Source organism: Euprymna scolopes, chromosome 32 (genome assembly GCF_053919585.1).
Source record: "Euprymna scolopes isolate OS-2025 chromosome 32, ASM5391958v1, whole genome shotgun sequence".
NCBI lineage: Eukaryota > Metazoa > Mollusca > Cephalopoda > Sepiida > Sepiolidae > Euprymna > Euprymna scolopes.
In genome coordinates, this window is record NC_136513.1 from 52,531,769 (window position 1) to 52,551,861 (window position 20,093).

At 32.4% G+C, this 20,093-nt stretch overlaps 1 protein-coding gene across 2 annotated transcripts in view; it reads left to right on the forward strand.

The window, feature by feature from the left end:
* LOC145256355 (uncharacterized) overlaps window positions 1-20,093 on the forward strand; it is a 218,071-nt gene that overhangs the window by 188,634 nt on the left and 9,344 nt on the right. For both annotated transcript variants that reach the window (XM_080115174.1, XM_080115173.1), the window contains exons 4-7: window positions 94-237; window positions 7,998-8,125; window positions 13,360-13,509; window positions 19,404-19,505. In XM_080115174.1, the coding sequence (XP_079971300.1) occupies window positions 94-237; window positions 7,998-8,125; window positions 13,360-13,509; window positions 19,404-19,505 (524 nt within the window). The remainder of the gene's footprint in view (window positions 1-93; window positions 238-7,997; window positions 8,126-13,359; window positions 13,510-19,403; window positions 19,506-20,093) is intronic.

Consider the following 20,093-nt stretch of genomic DNA (forward strand, 5'->3'; position numbering starts at 1 on the left):
CTGCCCCTTCCCCATCTGTTTTCTCTGCATCTTAATTATAGTGCACCGGTTGAACTCAAAATCATAACAAAATATTTTTTCTTCTGCTTTCAGGGTGTTTTCAAGCTGGCGAACCTGGCACCATTTTAAAAAAGCTGAATGTAAATGAACAGAAATTCTATGAAACAATTGAAAACGATTGTTTAAAAATGTACGTTCCGGAATCACGAGGAGAAATTATCAAAGAAGATGGAGAAAGTAAGTCCCCCCCCCTTTTTTTTTTCATTTGTTAAATGTCAATTTAAAAAATTACGACTGTAATTGAGTTCGTAGTTTCATGTCTCATCTCACCATCGGTCACGTAAAATTCTGTTCAATGTTTTTATCTTTTTTTTTTTTATTATTATTTCTGAATTCATTTTTCCTACATCATTTTTTATCTGTGTCCACCTTTAAATGAGGCATATTGTCACTGAAACATGAAAGACAACCATGATAGGGGTCAAAGTTATATTTGCAGGGGCAAACAAAGAAGAATTATTATGGTTCATTTTGAGTGAATTCTTGCTTTCTTTTAAAACCTAAATACCAAAATTTGGTAAGATTGTTAAATCACAATTCAAATAAGGTGCTATATATGTATTTTGTCTCTTTGTATGATCGGAAATGTTTTTTTTTTTTTGTAATCTCCAGAATGTTTTAAGTTATAACCAAGGCATTTTTTTCTCTATGATTTTTAAAAATTGCCATTTTTTTTTTTTTTTTTTTTTTTTTTTTAATAATAAAAAAAAAATTTTTTTTTTTCGTGGAACTTATGTCTCCGAAGATTTGTTTGAATTTCTACCATACAATGAAACATGTGTAGGACACAACATATCACCATCACCACTAAAACAATATAAATGTGAAATAAATACATCTGTGGTTTTAGAATGTTTATTACATATATACTAGCAGGCTGCCCGGTGTTGCCCGGTTGTAAATACTCAAAACTATTATTTTAATTCATACAGAAACTGAGATATGTGAATGCGAATATGTTTTTTCTAAATAGTTCACTTCTTGTAAGTAAAAAAAAAAAAAAAAAAAAAAAAGTACTCAGGCTGAGATTGAAACCCAATACCCATTAGGCCAGTATCATGAAGACATTTTTTTCTCTTTTAAAATATGAAGAAATCATCATTTCTTACATAAATAATTATATAAAATAAATATAGATAATAATATAAATTTAATATTATATCATATGTAATAATGTAAAACTTTTACTATTAAAATAAATTACATTACAATTAGAAAATAAAAAATTCTTTTTAAACGTTTCTGGAGAGATCTAAAAAAAAAAAAAAAAAAAAAAAAATGTTTATTTTTCAAGGGCTCTGGAATTTTCCAACACCAAGGTGTTCTATTTTGGAAATTCCAGAAGTTTCCAAATCCATCTGACTTATAAATAGATGCTAATAACGTCATAACTTCAGTTATTAAATCAGCTTTGAGAAGGAATGCTTAGTTTGGGTGACCTTTCAACTATTTATGACTCTGGCCAATTTCCTGGGATAATGTCCGGTTGTAAGGAATTTCCTGAAACAAGCCTATTGCAAACACCCTCGCAAAGAACTGGACTTTTGGTAAATATTGATTTTTATGATCTTATAATCTGACTAAAGTAAAATATCTATTCTCAACCTTTGTTGTTACACCACGTAAAAAGCTAGTTTAACAAAAAATTTGATTACCTCCCTTGCACGCTTTCTTTTGTAAATACTTGGTTTCATTGTTTATCTGTTCAATAATTTTTTTTTTTTTTTTTTACATTTTCACCCCAAACAAGGCACATTGCCACTTTGGTGTAGGGGGCTACTATCAGGGGCAACAACTATTGGGGTACTATGTAGGGATTTGGGTAGCAAGATGTCGGTTCACGTTGCACTTGAACTTCTGCATGTCAGTAGAGTTGGGGAAGCAGGGACCTGGAATGGAATTCCAAAGTCTAGCGGTTCTGGGGAAGAAACTACTGGAGTAGAAATATCTTTTACATCTAGGGATCTCTACAGTGTGGGGGTGGGATTTAGCAGCCTGTCGGATTTATCGAGTGTGTTCACGTCGTGGGGGCACAAATGCTTGCAGTTCGTCAGAGCATTCACCATTAAAATACTTGTAGAACAGGCAGAGGGATGCAACGTTTCGTTGATGGGACAGAGGCTGAAGCTTAGATGCCAGTTCAGGGCCTATCAGATTTGCGACTCTCTTTTGAACCTTGTCAAAGTCTTTGTTTCAATATATATTGTGTGTGTACCCCTAGACATTATCTAGCACATAACACCAACGTGACACCATCTTTAAAAGTGTTTTCAAACCTACTTATTCTTAACATGAGTAATCTTTTGATGTGAACTTTTCATGCATGTGTGGTCGTGAGACAGCAAACAGATAAAAATTCTATCACTCACATGTACTAATTGTTTTTTTTATTTTGACCTCCTTAGCAGACCTTTTATTATAGATGAAAATGGATAGAGAATTTTTCCATACGTCTGAATAGCATATATATCATATTTCAGGACTAGATTAAATATTCATCGAATATATAGGTTGAGAAGTGTCCTCGCACACATTCTCATATATATATATTAATGAAAACAAAGGGATGTAGTGTTTACCTGATATACGCAATGGTAAACTTCAAACTAATATAAATAACAGTATCTATATATAGAAAATGTAATGCCAACCAAATAAAAAAAGTTCGATACGCAATAGAGAGTAGAGCTTATTATAAGAGAATGAAAATTAAAACTGTAAGTTGAAATTTACAATCAAAATTTATTGTTTGACTGAATACTCCAAAAAACAATTTACAAAGTTCTTATTACACGGAGTTTCAAAGAATGCTATTCTTATTCTTGTTATCAGAGGAAATCAGCAAGTTATATTTGTAGCAATGCTAGAATTTGCTAGTTAAGGCATTAAGTGAAACCGCAATTTATTGTTATAAATTGCCACATAAAAAAATGAAAAAATATTGGATATATAAAAAAACTAATATAAAAAAACAAACCGCGCATAATATTTCAGCTTGAATGAAACTCCTCGAGTTGATCGAACATGCAAAATAGTTCTTTAGATAAAATGTATTCCAAGATAAGTCCAGTGTGACGATGTATATAATCCGATTGGAAAGTTTAGAAAAAAGCTGAAATAATGAAAATTGTTTTTTTTCCGGGCAGTGCAGTAGTCCAAAGAGAAGTCTGTCCCTAGTAAAATGGGATCTAATAGTAAGAAGAGAGAAATCCAAAATGAGAACCTTCATCCTTGGCTTAAAATGAAAAAGTGATTTCAAGCGGGGGAAAAAAAAACTATCAAAAACTGTCAAAGATCTAATAACTTTGGACTCTCCATAACAGTTGAACCTAACAAGAAAACCGCTAACTTTTTAGATATATCACTTAACCTTAACTCTGAACTAGACCTATTATTCCTAGGTGAAACTGGCTTTTAACCGACTATTTCCCTAGATGAGTTTGTAATGAAAGGATACTCTAAGTTAACATCCAAATCTAACCCCCAAGATCGCCATTGGCATGGAATATGTGTCTACATTAAAGATAGCTTTCCATGTGGTGAGGACATCTCCAGAGAAGACCCTAATTTACCCTATATGTGCTTCTGGGTTGCACTTGCTCACACTACTACGTTTATATTTGCCTTCTATCATTTCCACAACAGAGGAGTTACTATCTTTAAGAGCATACCTGAGAAAATTGACCACATCCTGTCTGCATCATAAACCAAAGAGGGGAGATATAACATATGAGAAATATTTGGAATCAAGTCTTTCCTTGCTGTTATTTCAGATCATTTGAAACCATAGCAGCGAGTTATAATTTCCTCTCCATCAAGGTCAGAGGTTAGGGGGAAATATCAGATAGTTTGTAATTCATATGCAAAACTAGGAAAACAAATGGCTATGATTGAAACATTTTATGGCTGTAAAAAAAAATTGCTAAAAATAGGCTCTGGATGATCCCCTTTATGTGCGACCTTAAAAGCAAATGTCACATAGCTCACTACACAATTCGACTCATTACCTTTTCAACAAGCTTTCATTTGTTAAATTCTGATCAATAGTTGCTGAGGAGATTTGGAACTTATAACTTTTTTTTTGCCAATTATTATATATATATATATATATATATATACTCATTTTGAGAAAAATAGAAAAACCGAATGAAATTATTAAAATAATCAACGTTTCATCCTTATTTCAGAGGACATCTTCAGGATATTGAAGTAAAAATGCAAGAAAAGAAAAATTCATAGATCGTACGAAAAAGAGAACAGTTTTTGAATCCTACCCATGTCGGGAAGGACAAACATGTGTGCATATGGGAAGGTTGGGTTGTTCGATGTCTATATATACACTTTTAAAAATGCGTTAAAATAAATATGTACATATTTATTTTTTTTCCTCCTGTAAACTTATTCATTTTGTTGAAATATTTAAGGAAAAACGATTAACCAGGATCTGTTTTGATATTTTGTTCTTTGATTATTATTTTCCCTATGCTAGGGGTTAAATGGTAGAAGCCTTTTCTTTGCGTAATAGTATTAGTATTTAATATCAGTGCTGATTCTTAAAGTCTTCTTTAAGCTCTATCTATCACATATTTAATAATTTTCGCTTGATCTAAATTAAATGAGTGATCGTGTTCTGCACAATGGTAAAAGAGTGCATTTAGGGTGTTACCATTCCTTATATCTCTTCTATGTTCGTAAAGTCTTAATTTCAATTTTCGCTGTGTTTCACCTATGTACGCTTGTTGACAGTTGTTACATGGGATGGAATATATACCGGCATCGGATGTGAGGGTTTTGGGAGAGTGCTTGGTAGTTTTTAATGTATGTTTTATTGTTGTGGAAGTTGTTTGTATCAAGTGAAACCCAAGTTTATAAAGTGTCGTAGATTTTTGTATTTTTGGTGTGGGTGGGAATGAAAAGATGTCTGTTTAATAGTGAGGTATTTGCTTTATTTTTCTGTCTGTTTATATTATAGTGTATTTTCGTAGCTTTTTTCTTTGCGTAAGAAATGAAATAGGATGGATACTATAGTTTTCTTAAAACATTCGTAAGAGTTGGTATAGTTATAATAGATAAAGACATATATCTAAAGAAAATGCACACACTATTGGCAGACGGAGATATATATACTCCGATAGATTTAAAATCAATACAAAAAGATTTCAAAACTTTTAATAAATCCGTAAAGAAACTTATCGGAAATGATAAAAAATGGATAAATAACATAGAATATCACCCCACTATTCCTATATTATACAGCCTCCCAAAAATACATAAAGAGAACGTCCCTATGAGACCTATAGTATCTAACTTCGGAAGCGTCACCCATAAATTAGCACGAGCCATTGCCCAAATTTTAACTCCACTAATGGGCACCATCAGCACTTCACATATCAAAAACTCTGGTGACCTCCTAAATAGAATAAAAAATATGGACATACAAAATAAAACCATACATAGTTTAGACATAATTTCCCTCTACACCAATATTCCAATCAAAAAATGCCTAAATCTACTCCACAAGCACCTTATCAAAATTAAAGCCGACCTACCTTTTTCCTCAGATACACTAATACAAATCATAAAACTCATCACTGGTAGAACCTACTTTCAGTTTAATAATTCTTACTACAGACAGAAATTTGGACTCCCTATGGGTAACCCCCTTAGTGGTGTACTAGCCTTCTTATTCTTTGAATTCTTAGAAACCAACTCTTTTAAACACAGACTTCCTAACAACTCCACATATTTTAGATATATAGATGACATTCTTATTTTCTCCCTAAAAACACACAAATAGAACAAATTAGAAATAAATTAAGTGGAACCATCTATAAAATTTACACATGAATCCGAACAATACCACTCCCTAGCTTTTCTAGACATACTCCTCATCAGATCAGAAACCGATCTGAGTTTCAAAGTACATAGAAAGACCACACACAAAAACGATTATATTCATTACTACTCGCACCACAATGATAAAATAAAGACTGGCATGATTATTGGTTTTTTCTTGCGTGCCTTCAGAATATGCAATCCCCAATATCTTAATGATGAATTTCAATATATTACGAATGTTTTAAGAAAACTACAGTATCCATCCTATTTCATTTCTTACGCAAAGAAAAAAGCTACGAAAATACACTATAATATAAACAGACAGAAAAATAAAGCAAATACCTCACTATTAAACAGACATCTTTTCATTCCCACCCACACCAAAAATACAAAAATCTACGACACTCTTAATAGACTTGATTTTCACTTGATACAAACAACTTCCACAACAATAAAACATACATTAAAAACTACCAAGCACTCTCCCAAAACCCTCCCATCTGATGCCGGTATATATTCCATCCCATGTAACAACTGTCAACAAGCGTACATAGGTGAAACACAGCGAAAATTGAAATTAAGACTTAACGAACACAGAAGAGATATAAGGAATGGTAACGCCCTCAATGCATTCTTTTGCCATTGTGCAGAACACGATCACTCATTTAATTTAGATCAAACGAAAATTATTAAATACGTGATAGATAGAGCTTAAAGAAGACTTTTAGAATCAGACTAATATTAAATACTAATACTATTACGCAAAGAAATGGCTTCTACCATTTAACCCCTAGCATAGGGAAAATAATAATCAAAGAACAAAATATCAAAACAGATCCTGGTTAATCGTTTTTCCTTAAATATTTCAACAAAATGAATAAGTTTACAGGAGGAAAAAAAAAAAAAAAATGTACATATTTATTTTAACGCATTTTTAAAAGTGTATATATAGACATCGAACAACCCAACTTTCCCATACGCACACATGTTTGTCCTTCCCGACATGGGTAGGATTCAAAAACTGTTCTCCTTTTCGTACGATCTATGACTTTCTTTTCTTGCATTTTTACTTCAATATCCTGAAGATGTCCTCTGAAATAAGGACGAAACGTTGATTATTTTAATAATTTAATTCGTTTTTTCTATTTTTCTCAGAACATAACGTCAACCACCGCTGGTATTTTTACATTTCTTATACATATATACTCCTAGCCAAATTGAATATTGTAATGCTCATATCTTTGATTCTATGGGACGGAACTATATGAAAATTTGCAGGTTATTTGAAGATTATAATACTATTCTACGGTTAAAATTTTATGACAATTGGTAAAAGAGAACCTATATTTTCAAACCAATAAAATATGCCCAAATTTGTATATAGTGTCCTGGCAGGCCAGCTTTAGTTTTGCTGCTTTGGGATGAATTTTGCTTTGGATTTTTTTTGTTTGTTTTTTTTTTTTTTTGCTTGGTTGTCTCCCTTGTGACTTTGCCAGGCCACTAATACAGGATGACCCCCCCCCCCAAAAAAAGCAAAAAAACATAAAGTATATCTAGAACATATGCTGTAGAACGGAGTAAAAAAAAGGCCAAAGACCCTAGTGTTTTGATGTGATTTTTTGAATATAATAAACTAGTTATGACCAAAGTTTCATTTACTTCGGATAAAACACTAAAAAACCGGGCCTAATTAGAGTTGGGACCCGTTTTTTTTTGGGGGGGGGGTCACCCAGTATATATATAATCTTAGTGATGGGAAGATTCCAACGTTTTTCCTGATTCCAATGAAATTTTAAATTGTGATTTTGATACACTTATTGATTCTAATTTTTGAAAAACGTGTAAATAATTTTTTTTTATATATACTTATTCTGTCTAATAATTGTTAGTGAAGACGTCTTTCCCTTACATGCTGAAACAGATCGAAGGGAAGTAATCATGTGTAATTATACAGAGTTCTCTCCCTTTGGGTTTGTTAACTTAAAAAAAAAAATAAACTCCCGGACAATGTCAGGTAGGTAGAGTTCAAATATATATATATATATATATATATATATATATAATAAATTTCACACTGTTCATTATTTTATTTTTTATAGAATTTCTTCAATTGGAGGATTTACTGACTGGCTTTAACTGCCCCTGTGTTATGGACATTAAAATGGGCGTACGGACCTATTTAGAAGAGGAACTGGTGAAGGCCCGAGAAAATCCGAAACTTCGAACTGTAAGTTTTTAATGTAAAGGGTGATTAGATGTAGTGAAACTGAAAACCTTGGAGACTGAGGTTCGATGCTCTACAATTGAGTCGCAAACCGTTCAAGTTACGGGAAAGATGTGTTGCCAGTTATTATATTTTTATTTTAGTTGTAATACTGATAATTGAACATATTCATTTACTTTTCTGGAAAAAGCATCTACCTAAATGCTAGTTGGGAATCATTACCTCCCCCCCCCTTCACCAGTGTGATGCGAAATAGCATATACACTTATGCAGACACATGTTTCTCATCAGGAATAAAAAAGCTGGTACTTCATTATTGTAGCAAAATCCGACAGCGGAAAAATCAAGTTTTTATTAAAAACAATGACTACTTACTTTTTTGTCAGTTTTAACAATAAGCAATGTTATCTACCTATTTGTCATGTCACAATTAGTTTAATATTTCTGGAATATTACATAAAACACGTATTTCCATCATTCAACGGAAATGATTTTGGCCATGTTTGTTTTGTCATGTATGACATGTGACTTAAACACAAGGGGAAATAACTCAGTTTGTAATATTAATGAAGAAGAATTAATTAATATCAAAACGGGTAACAAATAACAAAAAAATAACGTATAACTCATTGTTTGCGCTTTTTTTTCCGTCTGGCAATTTTCATATAAAAATAGAAATAATTCAAGATGAACATAACATATATACATATTTTTCATTTCTATTTCTTTTGTAATTTCACCTAAGTTTTAGTTTTCAAAAAAGAATTACCTCCCCTGCTAATAAAAATGCGGGTTAGTTTTTATGTAAGATAAAATGTCTAATTTCTTTGAAAACTATTTTCTTTGCTGATTTTCTATCGTATCGCTTTTTCGTAATTTTTTAATGTGTTCATTACTGCAGCATGACAATTCAGGAGATACCATTGGTTTTAGTTGAAATTAAATATTTCAATTTTCTAATAACAAAGAAGTGCAAAAAAAACTTTACATGGATTGGTTAGGTTTATTTTGTTGAAACCTAACGAAAACTTTGAATCAACACCTGTTGGCTTTTGATGCACGTGGCAACTTGTTATATTTTCATTTAAATTGTTTTGTTCTTACTAAAAAAAAAAAAAGAAGATATGCAAATTCAGTTTCTTGCCACGTGATTTTGCACGTGTTCATTTTTCTTTAAAAGACAGTTCTTTCTCTCTTGCTTTGATAGCTGTGAATTTTGTTCAATAAAGCCTTGGAAAGAGGGGTTTTTTTTTTACGTCTTCATTTACTTACAACACTACACAACTGTAAAGAAAACATAAGAAAAGAGTTTTGTTTTTTTGTCATGAGATAGAGGGAAATATTTATTGTAAAAGGAAGGGAGATTATTTTTTTAATATAAGGTTAATTTTTTTATTTTTTTCTGTTTTCACAAAACTTCAATAATTATAAATTATTCTAAATATAAACATTTTTTTTTTTTTTTTTTTTTAAATTATTAAAATTGTTTATATTTGTAATTATACATCGTAATCAAACATTAACACACTAGTTCCCGTTGGATCACAGAAGTTAAGCAATGTTGTGTTGAGACATTATGTTAAACAAAGATGGCGGCATTAAATCAAATCGGCGAAGAATCAATGCAGTCACGATCTTGGGTCGTTTCGAGACAGGCCGATGGCGAACTGATTGAATCCAAAATTCAACATTTTTTTTAATAACTTTTGAAGCTTCTGATTGGTTGATTGTTATAACCGTGGTGATCAAAACGATCATCGAAATCATTAGTCATACCCTCATTAGTAATCAAAGCATTTTAAAATGGGTGACCATTTGGGAATACCAGGTGCTGTATGTGCTCTCTGCTGATCTTGGCACTGTTTCCAGTTGTTTTGGATTTTCTTGCCACTGGAACCAATTGCTGCTGATTCATGAGTTGTTGAGGATTGTGCAACCCTTACTTCACAATTACAGGAGGTATCCATTGTTTCTCATGATTAAACAAAGGCAATATATGTATATATTATTTGCTTGTTTACAAATGCCACCTGCATCAAAAGTCAACTAGAAGGTCATTCAGTGTTTAGTTGTAAAATACGCTTAAATATATTTTAATTTATGCAGATTTCGAATTTATTATAAAACAAATTCTCTACTGATTATTATATTGTACCCAATATATGTAGTGATTTCGAAAGTAAAAAAAAAAAAAAAAAAAAAATGACTTTGTTGCCATCAGCTAGAATCGAAACCAAAACATTGTCTTACCTAAATCCATATGCATACAAAAACTTTAAAATGTTTTTAAAATATAAATGTATATTTGTGCATGCATAGAAACATGTTTAGCTGACTTAGACCTGCCAAGTTTCAAATTTAAAAATATTTTTCCCCCCTAGCAGCTATAAACCAACCCTAATTTGTTTCACAGATCTAAATACCCTGTATATCAAGTTTCAAGTTTGTAGAACAAAAATTGACAGGAGTTTGGTAAAGACCGTTACTCACACAGAAAGATAAACAAGGTCACTTATATATATATGTTTTGTTAGCCTGATGATTTCCTCTGATAATGAAACATGAACGTTTTTGTGTAGCTTACTTGCTATAAATATATTTTCATACTACTATATATGCATATAAATTAATCAGGTAGATTAAATTTTGAAAGCTCTGATAGAACCTTGTTAATCATCAAACTTGTTTTTTATCTGTGGTATTTAAGTATCTCTTGGACATTTTTTTTTTTTTACAAGACCTATATATGAATTAACTTTACCCATAAAAACTCATAAAAGATTCCATAATGCAAAAAATAGAAACCTATAAAATATAAAATTTACAAAATAATAGAATATTAAAAATAAAGATAAAAAAAACAAGACTAAAAATAGAAGTTAAAACTTAATATAAGAAAAATAGAGGTTTTACATGACAGAAAAGAATAAACAACCATAGAAACAGTTTATTTCAGTAAACTTATAATTTATAGAACAAAATCAAAAATAAATGGTCACACTTGCTTGACATTTCCTTTGCTGTTTTTAATAGTAGGACCCTTTTAGGCATGGCATATTTAGCAGAATTAATGTTTCCTTCGCACTCCATCAGGTCTGAGCAACCATCACTCCAAATTACACCCCATACCATAACCGAGAAACCCGACATGTTTCAGCGTTAGTTGCAGTCTTTTTAAGTCAAACTCTTGCTAATAAAACCAATCATAATTCATCAGAGAAAATGACATTGATACAAAAGGTCATAGGTATCTCCACCATCTCATAAATCCAATCTTTTCTGCACTTGATATTGGCAGGATAAAGAGAATTTTCCTTTTCGCAGCTCTACCATAGTAGCCCAGCTTGTGAAGATAGCAATGTTCTGAGACTGATATCAGTTTGTGTTGCAATGTCAGCGGCTTTGTACTGAGGATCCTCTTCAGCATTTCTTTTCACAAGACGCAAGGTTCTTTCAAATGTCCCGAGGTGACCTGGGTGAGGTTTTGTGCTTTCTTGTGATCACACTATCAGCAGTAGAAAATGGTATTGAAAGAATTCCTGCTATTTTGCGTTGACGAAGATCATCTTCATGTTGACACAGGATTCATCCCTAGTAGAAATTCTGATGCTCCTTTGGTTCATGACCTGCATCTATGTTGTCACATGCAATTTTAATGTTATGGAGTTAAATGGTAATAAACGAAAGAACACAGGATTTTTAGGAACGAAAAGTGTATTCACGTAAATTACAGGCAAAGTGAGTTGAGTAATACCATTCCTCAATGGTTGGGTGTGTGCACCCGACCTGCTTGGTCGCATGCCAGACTGCCAGGCACCGGTACTCCATACTGGAAGTGACGTCACCAGAGGAAGTGACATCATGAGATAGTCCATTAATCCGATGGAGGGGCGTCTCCAACAAATAAGATCAGCACTATTCTTATCTGTAAATATAAATAAGCATATATTAATTTTAGGAAAAATATTTGTCTTTTTTATTATTTTCATTCATGTGTGTGTATATTTAGTCTTATCAAATTTGTTTAATAGAAACAGAAGTTGTAATACAAATTCAAAGATATGCTCACACGTATATACACTTGACAATCCGTGTCATACATACATATAAATGCATCTTACAATCCGTGTCATACATACATATAAATGCATCTTACAATCCGTGTCATACATACATATAAATGCATCTTACAATCCGTGTCATACATACATATAAATGCATCTTACAATCCGTGTCATACATACATATAAATGCATCTTACAATCCGTGTCATACATACATATAAATGCATCTTACAATCCGTGTCATACATACATATAAATGCATCTTACAATCCGTGTCATACATACATATAAATGCATCTTACAATCCGTGTCATACATACATATAAATGCATCCTACAATCTGTGTACAAAACAAAAAAATGCACTATGACATGCATATTTAGGTTTATCTAAAAGAATTCCTATATGATTGGAATCAAGTCAAAATGTGTTTCATATGGCAATAAAACAAAATGTTCAGAGAACTTGCAATCTAAACCAAAAGAACTGTCTAAATAATATTCCTGGACAATAATTGCTATCACCCTCAACATTTTAAAACAAAGAAAAAATATCAGTTCATTCCAAAGAACTGCCTTAGACTTTTTGAAGGCAATCTACATATCTATGAGAGTCTTTACAAAAGTAACCCCCCCCTTTTTTTTTTAAAATTGAAGACGTTAAAAACTATAAAGATGGAAATGGTAGCATTTAAAATAAGCAACCTTTTGTGTTCAAGAATTCAATGATGCATCTCTACTTCTGACGTGCGTCCATGATGGGTTGCTTTCTTAATTTTCACACCATCAATATCTGCAACAGAGAGATGAAACTTTCAGGTCATGAATGCATGTTCGGTTGTCATAATGCAATTTGCAATCTGCTCTGACCCATTCAAGCAGAATAAAAAAATTAAAAAAAAAATAAAAAAATAGGAGGCATTATTTTTGGGACGACCCTCGTAGATATTAATAGATTAATAGAATTAATTACATGAAAATAATTCTCAACATATCTGAATAAAAACCTAAAACCTTTTGTTAAATGTGACATAGTTTTGGTTACAGACAAACACAAAAGTTTGATTATAATAGATTTAACTGATTTTATATATATATATGTGTGTATATATATATATATATATATATGTGTGTATATATTATGATTCTATGAGAAATCCTTTTATTTTTAAAGGATATGTTCCAAAAAATGGTTGAAATTGATCCAAATGCACCAACTCCTGAAGAATCATCTCAAAAAGCTATCACCAAACCTCGATATATGCAGTGGCGCGAAACAATCAGTTCTTCTGCATCCCTTGGATTTCGGATCGAAGGAATTAAGGTAAACCTTTTTGTTAATCAGCGTTTTAATTTTGTAAAGTTTTAATCAAAACTAAACAACTTAAAATAAAATTAAGAATAACTAACGGAATGATAGAATGTCATTTTCACAAGTCCAACTAATTCAGTTGTGAAAAGTGACCTTCTCCTGAAGGTTGAAGGTTCAATCCTGAGTGTAGGCAACCAAAAAATACAATTGCAAATTACTTAAAACCTGTATCTAGCTGACAGAACGAGAATATGCTACCCCCGTGAAATAAAGAGTTCCATTCAAAGTTCTGTGCAGATTCCAGAGTTCGGCAAGATACATCTGAAGAAGTTCGGAGGTTCTATCGACCGAAACGTTGTGAAAATAACACTGAAAATGAGACCTGTAATCTTAAATAAGCCTTGGCAGACGTGTTTTAAAATCTCTCCATTTCTTCTTTCTACACAAAATTTATCGTTCTTTCAGTAATATTATTTGAACTCATTCCCTTTTTTCCTTGTACACATTTGTGAATTATTCCACAGAATTCTGCCTTTTCAATTACTTTAAACCATCTTCCATTAACGCGATTCCTTTGGATTTTACTTGTGGAAATGGAAATTTAATCAACTTTTTTGGATTTTACCGTTATTGGATATTTTACCCTTCAACAGACTATACATTCACGTGAAATCACTTTTTTCTTTCCTGTATTCCCTCTGCTTTACTATTTTTTACCAAATAAAATCTATGGCTTACTTGTAGTTTCATTAAATACTTTTGCAAGCAAAATCCAATCCCGCATTTTGCTAATCCCTACCCTCCGATGAGAAGAAAAGTATTTCTTCAAAACTCTGCGGACTATCCACTTATTTAGTGCTTCCTTTTTAAAATTAAATATGTTTTTAACTCTTTTTCAAAGTGTTTTTTAACATGTTTCATTAATTACTTGTTCTTATTATAAGCTCTATTTCCTATTTGGTTTTATCCAGCTTTTACATCTGGTTGAGATTACTTTATAAATATTAAGTCTTTAATATTTATCATATACCTTAGATTTGCCATCTTGGATTATCTTGGTAAACTTAATTGTAATTCTTATTTCATTATATATATATATATATGTATATATATATATATGCGTGTGTGTGTGTATATGTTAAGTGTTGAGACATTGTTAAACAAAGATGGCGGTAAAGAAGCAGTGCAGTCCCAGTACTAAGTGTGAAGTAATTGCCAGTAAGAAAGATGGCGGTGAAGAATCAAATGTGGTTGGTGGCATAGACAACGGTGAACTGATTGAATCCAAAATTCAACAATTTTTATAGTAACTTTAGAAGCTTTTCATTGGTTGGTTATTATAAATTGTGGTTATAAAAACGATTGTTGAAATCATTCGTGTCCTACCACACATTAGGAGTCAAAAACAATTAACCCCCCCCCCCTTTTTGATATAATGGAAAAATCCTTTTGGATTCAATTTGGTTTGACTTGAGAAAAGGAAATACAGTAAATAAATAAATAGAATAAAAAAATAAATGAACAAATAAAATAACAATTTGGGGGGGGGGTTCATTTTTTTGGGGGGGGGCGGAATTTGTCTTTATTCTCATAGGTCAAAAAAGAATTAATATATTGGTATAATGTGTGCAAGAAGCCATTTATTTTTTTTTTTTGTAAATCACATTAAGTTTTTTTTTTTTTTTGGTTTTTTTGTTTTTTTGATACATATAAAAATAAACACTTTTCATGTATATATATATACATATAAATATAAGGCTATTCAAATACATATATATATGTACACACAAACACATAAAATATACATTTTTTTTTTCTTTTGTTTAACAAAAACTGGAAACGTTCTGTTAGGTATTAGTTGATTAATTTGGTTAGTAAGATATATATATATATATATATATATATATATATATATATATATATATATAATTCACCTGTCATCTCTAAAATATGGAATCACCCAGTCGTTGAAGACATGAAGCAAGCAAAGGCTAGAATTTGCATCTTAACGTAGTTCTAAAGAAATTTTGTTTATTCAAAATTTAAAAAAAAATTTTAAGATGCTTCTAAGTTTGTTTGTTTACAATTTTCATTTTGTATTTGAATATTTGCATAAAAAAAATGTGAAATAAAATCTTTTTGCTTCAATTGATGCGTTTGCCTGACACGAGGAAGAAGGAATAATAACACTTGGTTCACTGAACCTTATAACAAACGTCCATACAAAATTTAAGACAGATCAGCTCGATAGTTTCGGGGGGAAAAGTGTTATGGACAGACAGAAAAATATATTATAGATTTTTTTAGTTTTACTATCTCCTCTGGGATCCTCCGACCACTCCGTTGTATCAGTTAAGATAAAAATGAAATGTAAGAAGTCCTCAGACGTACCTCTACATCGTACTGTATATAGATACTCTATGGCTGACTGGGATAGCTTCCATACATTCATATCTGACCTACCTCTGCATTCCATGTGTTAAAAGGATGTGTCCTCTATAGTATCAGACCTGACCGAATGGTTAATTGTAGGCATAGACCAATTCATACCATCCAAAAAATTCCAACAAAAACCTAACAGCCAGCCATGGTTCTCCCCAGAATGTGCTGCTGTCATCGCGCACAGAAATCACTTTTTCCATAGCTACCAACGTAATAGATGTACTGAGACTAAAGTTGCATTCAGGACTGCCAGCAACCACTGTAAAAATGTAATAAAAAATGCAAGAGAGCTATGTATGCTCAGTCCGTTAAATCCAAAGTAGCTGAGCAGCGGCTTGGTTCCCACCAGTTTTGGCAAATAGCAAACAGGATCCTGAACAGAAGCGTGCGTTCTATCCCAACCATCATCAATGGATCTGAGGTCATCTTGTCAGCATCAGACAAGGCCAAACTATTTGCCAAAAACTTTTCAGCTAATTCTACCCTCTGCGACGAAGGCCATCAACTCCCAGTATTTCCTCCTATAACAGACAACATGCTATGCAACATACAAATATCTGTGCGTGAGGTCGCCAAGCTAATCGAGAGCCTTGATTCCAGTAAAGCAACTGGTCCTGACGGCATTCCAGTTATAGTGCTGAAAAAGCTCCTACCAGAACTTGCCCCCATGCTTACAAAACTGTTTAAGCATTGCCTTAAGGAGAAGTGCTTTCCAACACCCTGGAAAACCTCATCAGTATGCCCTTATTTAATTTAAGAATTCAGGTGAAAAATTATCTCCCTCTCAGTACAGACCAATAAGTCTCCTGTGTGTCATGAGTATGTTGTTGGAATCCATATTAAATAAAGTAGTCAACCGCCTCAGCAGAAATAACCTTCTTAGTGACATGCAATATGGTTTCTGCTCGGCAAGATCTCCAGCAAATGTGCTAACGGTTATATCTCATAGGATTAGTGAATCTCTTAACAAAGGCTTCCTTTCCAGGGCAATTGCTCTTGGCATATCAAAGGCCTTCGATAAGGTATGGCATAAGGGCCTACTTCACAAGATTTCCAGCAAAAGTATCACTGGAAATGTTTTCTCAATTATTAAATCATTTCTCTCTGATAGGTTCATAAGAGTAGTGGTTGATGGGCAGAAATCAGAGGCCCTCAGTGTTAATGCTAGAGTCCCTCAGGGGTCCATCTTCCTGATCTTCATCAATGATCTCCCAAAACACATACTTAAATCATTCGTTGACATCTATGCTGATAACACGACCATCTATGGTAACACATCAAAGGCTGTAAATGACAAAGTTCTCTCTGATTCTCTCTCCTCTGATCTTGAGCACATAGTACAGTGGAGGAAGAGGTGGATGGTTACTTTTAATTCATCCAAAACCAAGCTTCTATCTTTACATCATCAACGCTCTGATCCCCATCTGGCAACAATTGAAATGAATGGCTCTCGTCTTGGGGAGGTTCCATGTTTTGACAAGCTTCTGGGTTTGACCTTTACTCCTGATCTGAAATGGAACACATACATCAGGTCTGTTGCCAAGAACGCTAGGAAAATGGTGGGATCCTTCTACTGCTCCAGAAGATATCTCACTACTGATGCAATTCTCTATCTATATAAAAGCCAAGTACGTCCAAGGATAGAGTACTGCTGCCACATCTGGGCAGGAGCTGCTAGAAGCAGCCTATCATGCCTTGACAGAGTACAAAATAGACTTTGTGGTTTAGTGGGGGATGCCCTTTTCTCTACCCTGCAACCTCTCTCCCACAGAAGAGACGTTTCGAGCCTGTCTTTGTTTTATCGTTATTTCCATGGCAAGTGCTCATCTGAGCTTCAATCTCTGGTCCCCCCCCCCTCGCCAATCTTTCACGAAAAACACCCGTCTGGCTGAAACTACTGTCATTAATTTTCCCCACTCTTTATCTGTGCATAAATCCAAACGTAGATTCCATGAGCAAAGCTTCTTTCTTAGAACTGCATGCCAGTGGAACTCTCTGCTGCTTGCCTGTTTCCCACCTGACTACAACTTGGATGTCTTCAAATCCAACATAAACAAATTCCTGTAAGTAAGACACTTTATCAAATCTCCAATACTAACGATTACTACGATACTATCCCATTGATTACTGTACACGCAATAACCCTTATCTCCGAGTGGCTTCCAGGCCTTGATAAGCGGTAACCTCCATGTAAAAAAAAAAAAAAAAAAAAAAAAAAAAAAAAGACATATTTTTTTTCTGTAATTTACATAATTTACCTGCTAGTTTTTAATTTATTTTAGTGGTGGGATGATTCCAATATTTTTCCAGATTCCGATACAATTACTGATTCTGATTCTTTATAAATCTCTAAAGATTATGTTATGGGGTGGGGGTATAATATGTACAATGAGTTGTGTATATAATGGAATTTCTTCATGTCGTCTAGTGTTCATAAGACCTTGTGGATGTGTGTGTAGCTTGGGTTATAGGACATTTACAATACGCATAACACAAAGGAGATGAAACAGTTTTGGGTAGCTATGCATCTTGCGAATAAAGAAAACATACTTTTGTTCATCCGGATCTTCGTTGATGAATCGGCCAAAAGCTGAAATGAAATTTTTTCCAAACAAACGACCAGGAGTCTTCGGTTATATTTTTAGACAGCTTTTATTTCACTGTTTCTTTGCTGGAAGATTGCACACTTGTCTTGGTCTCTGTTTCACTCCCGTACAGAGCCTGTAATGGCCCTGTTTCTAACACTGACTTCCACGGTCTGCTCCTAGGTCTGTCTCTTTAATCCTAACATATATGTAACTATTCCTTTGTGCTTACCTCACTCGACCATATAAAGACCCAACACGTGACCTTCAATCACATTTTCTGGCCAAATTTATTGTTTTTTATCAAAAAGTTTGAAAATCCACTTTTGTTCACTACATTTTTTCCTTATTGTTTCTGCGTTAACCAAAATATTTTACGTAACACCTTTGTTTCAATATCATTCTCTCTGCATAACCTTTTTTCTACATAAGTTAACAAAACAATAATAGTGTTCATTATCTAATACTTTCTATTTTTTTAATAATAGATGTTCTAAATTGACTATCAGCAAGGCCACCCAATGTTGCCCTAGTAGAACGTAAATATTTAACTGTAAAATAGTTATTTTGCCCCAATCACCATAAAAGCAAATCTTAAATGCATATATTTTTTCTCGGACAAAAAAACTCACTTGTGTGCATGGAGTGATCTATAGATTTTAGTTTTGCTGGAAATTTTACTCCCAGCAGTGGAAGATTTTTATTAAAAAAACAAACAAAAATGAATCAAAATAATTAAAAGAATCGTTTTTGGCATCGAAAAATTGGTACAAATTTTTCTGATATCAATTCCGAAAACCCAAAAAGTTCTGATTTTTCCAATTCCCAATTCTGATTAATCGTCCCAACACTAATTTATTTTTATTTTTTGTTTTTAAGCGATCAAATGGTGATTCCAGTAAAGATTTTAAACAAACGAAAACACGGGAACAAGTGCAATCTGTTCTAAAGAATTTCACGGATAACGACCTTAGTCTTTTGGTAAGTGTTTGCGATGTTTATACACTTGCTGCCAGAGTGGAAAGTTTGGGTTATAATTTCTTGTTTACATTTTCCACTGTTTGCATGAATGATTTTAAACATTTAAAAAAATATATAAATTGATTTTTTTTATGTTAAAAATGCATATTTTAAGTCCCCACCGTCCTCAAAAAAAAAAAAAAAATTGTGACACATATGCACGTATCTATAAATAAACAAACATAAGAAAAGTGTCATTTGTTTTTTTTTTGTTTTTTTTTGTCAGATTTTTTAATATGGGAAAAGATTTAATTTTAAAATCCAATAAGTTTTTGTCATTAAATTTACATTGAAATAAGATTAGAATTAGATTAAAATAATCGTTTTAGTTTAAATGAAAATGAATTTTTGTTTGGTTTGATTTCTTTAAATTTTGGATTTTTTGCATGGATGAGTTTATAAATTGAATGTTTTATGTGAAAAATAAAAAATGTATTTTTTTTTTTCTCGTTTAAATGAAAAAAAATTAGATTATTTATATAAAAAAATTTATATATTTTATAATTTTATCAAATCAAGAAATAAAAGTTAAGTTTACAAGCCAAAAGC